At 41.1% G+C, this 5,107-nt stretch overlaps 1 protein-coding gene across 2 annotated transcripts; it reads left to right on the top strand.

The window, feature by feature from the left end:
- Positions 1-233: 233 nt before the first annotated feature.
- LOC146577000 (uncharacterized) lies at positions 234-2,273 on the top strand. Of its 2 annotated transcripts, none has more exons than XM_085268187.1 (2): positions 234-816; positions 1,145-2,273. In XM_085268187.1, exons 1-2 carry the CDS (start codon positions 313-315, stop codon positions 1,832-1,834), a joined length of 1,194 nt encoding a protein of 397 aa, XP_085124313.1. In that variant the 5' UTR covers positions 234-312; the 3' UTR covers positions 1,835-2,273. The 2 variants fall into 2 exon arrangements, with proteins under 2 accessions (XP_085124313.1, XP_085124312.1); XM_085268186.1 differs by having other exon boundaries at positions 1,142-2,273.
- Positions 2,274-5,107: the final 2,834 nt, after the last annotated feature.

Below are 5,107 nucleotides of genomic sequence, written 5' to 3'. Positions count from 1 at the left end.
GAGGCCGACAAACCTCACAGAAGAAAGGGAGAGAAAAAACACACCTGTGACGAGTGTGGGAAGGGTTTTACTGTGAGGGCTAAACTAAAACGGCATCAGGTCATCCACACTGGAGAGAGACCGTTCAGCTGTGACTTGTGTGGAAAGTCTTTTTCCTTGAAGGATTCCCTAAAAAAACACCAACTCATCCACAGTGGAGTTAAAGCGTACAGCTGTGATCAGTGTGGCAGAGCTTTTACTTGCAGTAGCAGCTTACAGAGGCATCTAGTTACCCACTCTGGAATTAAGGCATACAGCTGTGACGAGTGTGGGATGGAGTTTACTCTGAAGGCTTCACTAAAACAGCATCAGGTCATCCACACTGGAGAGAGACCGTTCAGCTGTGACGAGTGTGGAAAGTCTTTTTCCTTGAAGCGTTCCCTAAAACAACACCAACTCATCCACAGTGGAGTTAAAGCGTACAGCTGTGATCAGTGTGGCAGAGCTTTTACTCAAAGTAGCAGCTTACAGAAGCATCTAGTTACCCACTCTGGAATTAAGGCATACAGCTGTGACATCTGTGGAAAAACTTTCAGCCGGAGAGGGAGCCGAAATACACACCTACGCATTCACACCAGACATGATGTGTACTGCTGTGAACAGTGTGGCAAACAGTTTACAACAGACGCACACTTACAACAACACATGTTTACCCACACTGAGGAGAGACCTTATCAATGTGACCTGTGTGAGAAGACTTTTAAATCTCCACATTACCTGAGACAACACCAACAGATCCACACCAGAAAGAGAGTCTACAAGTGCAGCTACTGTGAGGTATGTATTTATATTGTTATCTTGTCATTTTAGCCTGACTGTTTGGAACAACTCTGCTCATTAAACTGTGTTAGCATGTTAGCAATTCTACTGCATGGAAAAGCAGCTCTGAGTGATTATTCAGATTTTCCTTTCAGTTATGATTTTAGTATTACTGTAGTATTATGGTGGTAGTATTGTAGTTATTGCAGCCCAGTAAACTGAGTGTGTTAACTGAAACAGTCAAATGTAGTTGGACGTCTGCAGAGATGCTCTTTATTTCAGGCGACGTTCAGGATACAAATGTTGAAGGACTGACTTACACTGTCTTTGTGTCTTTGTTTAGAAGCAGAGCGACACAGATGGATCCAGTTCTCAACCCTGTCATCACTGTGGTGGTGGGAAAGACTTTCATTGTGACCTCTGTGGAAAAACTTTCAGTCGGCAAAAGACCCTAAAAAGACATCAACGTAGACACACTGGAGACAAACTGAAATACTGCAAAGAATGTGGGAGAAGCTTCACCACACCAAGTGATTTAAAACAACATGAACTGATTCACAGTGGGGTTAAAAAGCACCTCTGTGATCAGTGTGGGTCATCCTTCACCACTGCATGGAAGCTTAAAACACACAAACGAGTCCACACAGGAGAGAAACCACACAAGTGCAGACACTGTGAGAGAAGCTTCTCACAGTCAAGTAATCGTAACAGGCATGAACGTGGACACATGGAAGGAAACTACAGCTGTGACCAGTGTGACAAGAGCTTCAGGAAGCTCAGATCATACTCTGCACACAAACGATCCCACGTTACTAATAAACTGTTTCACTGTTACCAATGTGCCCAAACATTCACCTCATTGTCTGCTCTGTGCAAACATCAGCGCGATCACTCAGGGCTGAAATCACTCCCATCACTGGATCACAGTGAATCTGAAGACACAGAAAGATCCTCTGGTTTCTGTGTCAGACTCAAAAAGCTTGAGATCAGGCTCCACAGAGTTCAGATAGAATCATTTAAACTTGTGTTGAACTGAACTGGTTGCTGGGCTGAACTTCTACATAATACAGATCTACATGGGATCTTCTTTTCTGTTTTACTGAGTCAGTTTTGTCCTTTTTTCTCTGTCCTGGTTTTGCTCGTCTGTAAATGACTGAAACTCAGTCAAATAGTTCATTGTTCTCCAGCAAAACGTTTTGGAAACTCATGTTTAACCTTTAAAACTCTGACATGTTTTAGCACACAAGGCTTCATCGGGGAGTTCACTCATGATTGGACCATGAGAACAAAGGTTTTTAGTTCTTTCAAAGAGAGTCTTGGAGATGTTTGATGTTTCTGTTTTTCTGAAACCACCTGAAAGAAAAACTATTTTTCTTGCTTTATGTAGTGTGGAAGTTTTTAATGTTTCTTCATCTGTGATGTTCTTGAATGTGTTCACGTGAAGATGGTACAAATAAACTGTCCTTTCAGCTTTAGCTCCTAATTTATTCATTATTTATGGATGTAGCACAGCAGCCGTCTCTTGATTAACACATGGAGGGCTCGGGATCTGATGGTATCGTCTCCCTAATTTGCCCACTCAGTAAATCTCACTCATGGCCAAGAAATTGAAATAAACCTTGTTTCCCTGCTGGATAGTGATCCACTGTAACTCTGCTCCTCCTTCCTGTTTAGGATTTCTGTGGCTGAAGTAAAATTCCCTCCATCCATCACTTATCCCAGCTAACCCAAAGTGAAATAAAGTTTTGCTCGTCTTAAAAAAGCATTACAATAATGGGCATTACCAATGCAAACTGAATGATACAGAAGATGAAAGAAGAGACTTTGATCAGTTAATAAAGCTCATGATCTGGATTCATTGTGGCTGCTACACAGATACTTCTGGGTCACTTCTCTCAGTTAGGAACCTTCCTCACCAAACTGACTGTTGGACCACACCCCTGGTTTCATGAGAAATTGTTTCAGCCATGATTTCTCTTCCTGTATTTCAGAGTAAAGACTGAAGTGACAAATGGAAGCATGTTTAAAAAACACAATGTGAGAGAGACGTTGAGGTCCTTAGAAGTTAGCCTGGGTTTTTCTGTCACCCTGCTAGATGTTACACACCTTGTTATTGGACTGATTTCTACTGCTGGACTACTCCTGCGGAGAGTAACAATACTCTTACTAATTAGCTCCCTTTCACACCTTTGGGGATATTTATTTTTGTGTTTGCAGCGCTGTGAGCCAGAACAGCGAGAGAAAAATCTGCAACAGCAACGAGCCGAATGCTTACGTGAATCGCAGCAGCTGCACATGTGCTACGCTGAATTAGAGGATATCTTTGCTCTGGATTTCTATTTCTACTTTTTCATTTCTATATGATTCTTCTTGCATCTAAACAAAGATGATTCAATTTGCTAAATGTTGATGGCTCTTCGTGCTCAGGTGTAAATGAGACGTAATATTTGCTCTTGGTTTGGTTCTCCTGTACAGAACCTTGCAGTACAACAGAAACCTAAAAACATTATTTGTAGTTGTTATTCTTAGTTGTTCTGCTGCCTAAATACCACAGGGTCTGATTATGAAGTTATTGAGCTGCACATACTTTATGACCTGCTTAAGTTCGAGGTCACAGCGTCTGTAGAGCAGCTGGAACATAATGAAGTCTACAAGGTTAAAGTTTTCTCTTCAGTTATTGTTCTTTCTGCTGCTTGGTTTGATGGATCTGAGAGCTTTTGTTTTTATTATTGTTATTATAATTATCATGAATATTTTACTCTCTAGAAGCTTTAAAATAGTGTTTGTGTTTGAAAAAATTGATTTAAGAATTGAACAGAAACATCTGTCCTTCTGAAAATCGCCCAAAGGCACGGAGACAAAGTCAAAGGATGCAACCTGTAACTTTCTCTTCCTTCATGTCAGGACCATCATCCATGATTTATATAAAATGCATATAGCAACAGTAGCACTTTAGTTTGGACTTTATGATTTCTGTAACTGGAAAATATTATTTTGTTTAAAGACAGAAGTGACCGCATAGTTGCAACATCAAAGGGAAATATTAATTAATTAGCATCAAGTATATTTGTTGCTTAAGCGTTTGCACTATAACTTAAGTAGGATTATAACTTTTAAGGAAGGAAAGATTTCAGATATTTAGTTCACTGTTTCAGTTATTTTATATGAAATTAAAACATTTACGTTGGTCAAATATGATGCTCTAAATCAAGTAAAAGTTTGAAAATAAATGATGTATTTTTAAATGCTGCAACAAATGTTCACAAAAAGTAACTATAATTAAAACCAGTTAAACAAAATCAAATGTTTGAATCATGCTTAACCAAATGCCAGGCTGGAGAGCTGAACCTAAAGTATACGTAGAAAGATTTCAACATCTGAGCAGTTTTTAATGTTTTTATCACATATAAATGTCACAGCAGTGGGTCCTGGCCCAATGCTTTGTGTTTTTGGTTTTCTTTGACTCTTGTTTTTCTTGGTTTTTGTTCTTCTTATTTATCAGGCTCTCAGTAATCTTAGTTCTCCCTCCCTCAGTGTTCATTTCAGCCTGTGTTTAGTTTCTGTTCCCGTGTCCCACGTTTCATCGTTTCATGTCGAGTCAGCCCTGTCTCTCTGTTTCCTGTGTCTCCCCAGTCAGCCCCGCCTCCCTCGGGCACTCATGTGTGATACAGAGTAATAAACCTGACTACATTTACTACACTCTCTTTATTACCTGTTACTTTAAAATTCATACACTAATTATGTCTGCCCATCTCTCTAATGTGAAGGTCAAAGGTCAACATCCCAGTGACATAAGAATAATCCCAAAGGGGCAAAGGCAGCGGTTAATTTAGCATATTTAGCATTAAGGGTACAGCAACGATATACTTTTACTTATTGTGGCAGGGGTGTGGTCTCTGGCCTGCTGCAGTGGAGGCTGGTGGCGGGACATTGGACGGCACAGGTGAGGGTGATGGAGCTCATGACTCTCCCCTTTATAGTGACGGAGGAGACTGGCGTGGGGGAAGCGTGTAGTGGAGGAAGCCGAGGAGAGAGCTGGTTTCTGGCTACAAAGACGGCGTCAAACCAGAAAAGATTGCTCGTGGTCAAATGTCAAAGGAGCTTGCAAAGAAAAGCGTCTGGACTTCTTTAAGTTACTTGAAGACGTTTCACCTCTCATCCGAGAAGCTTCTTCAGTTCTAAGGTCAAATGGTGGAGAGTCCCAGATATAAACCTAGTGGGAGTGACCCCCCACAGAGGGACAAAAGGACCCCCTGATGATCCTCTAATCGCCTGAGCCAAGGTGTGAAACTGGGCGTGGGTCCCAATC

This window comes from Mchenga conophoros, linkage group LG3 (genome assembly GCF_057382185.1).
Source record: "Mchenga conophoros isolate Kocher_MC1m ecotype Shallow Benthic linkage group LG3, M_conophoros_male_GT1.1, whole genome shotgun sequence".
Lineage (NCBI taxonomy): Eukaryota > Metazoa > Chordata > Actinopteri > Cichliformes > Cichlidae > Mchenga > Mchenga conophoros.
The sequence above is the reverse complement of the archived record's forward strand: the minus strand, read 5'-3'. Positions and strand labels throughout refer to the sequence as shown.

Coding starts and splice junctions, on each gene's coding strand:
- LOC146577000 (XM_085268186.1), top strand. CDS start 313: ATGGAGTTTACTCTGAAGGCTTCACTAAAACAGCATCAGGTCATCCAC. Junction 817..1,141: donor ACAAGTGCAGCTACTGTGAG/GTATGTATTTAT, acceptor GTCTTTGTTTAG/AAGCAGAGCGACACAGATGG.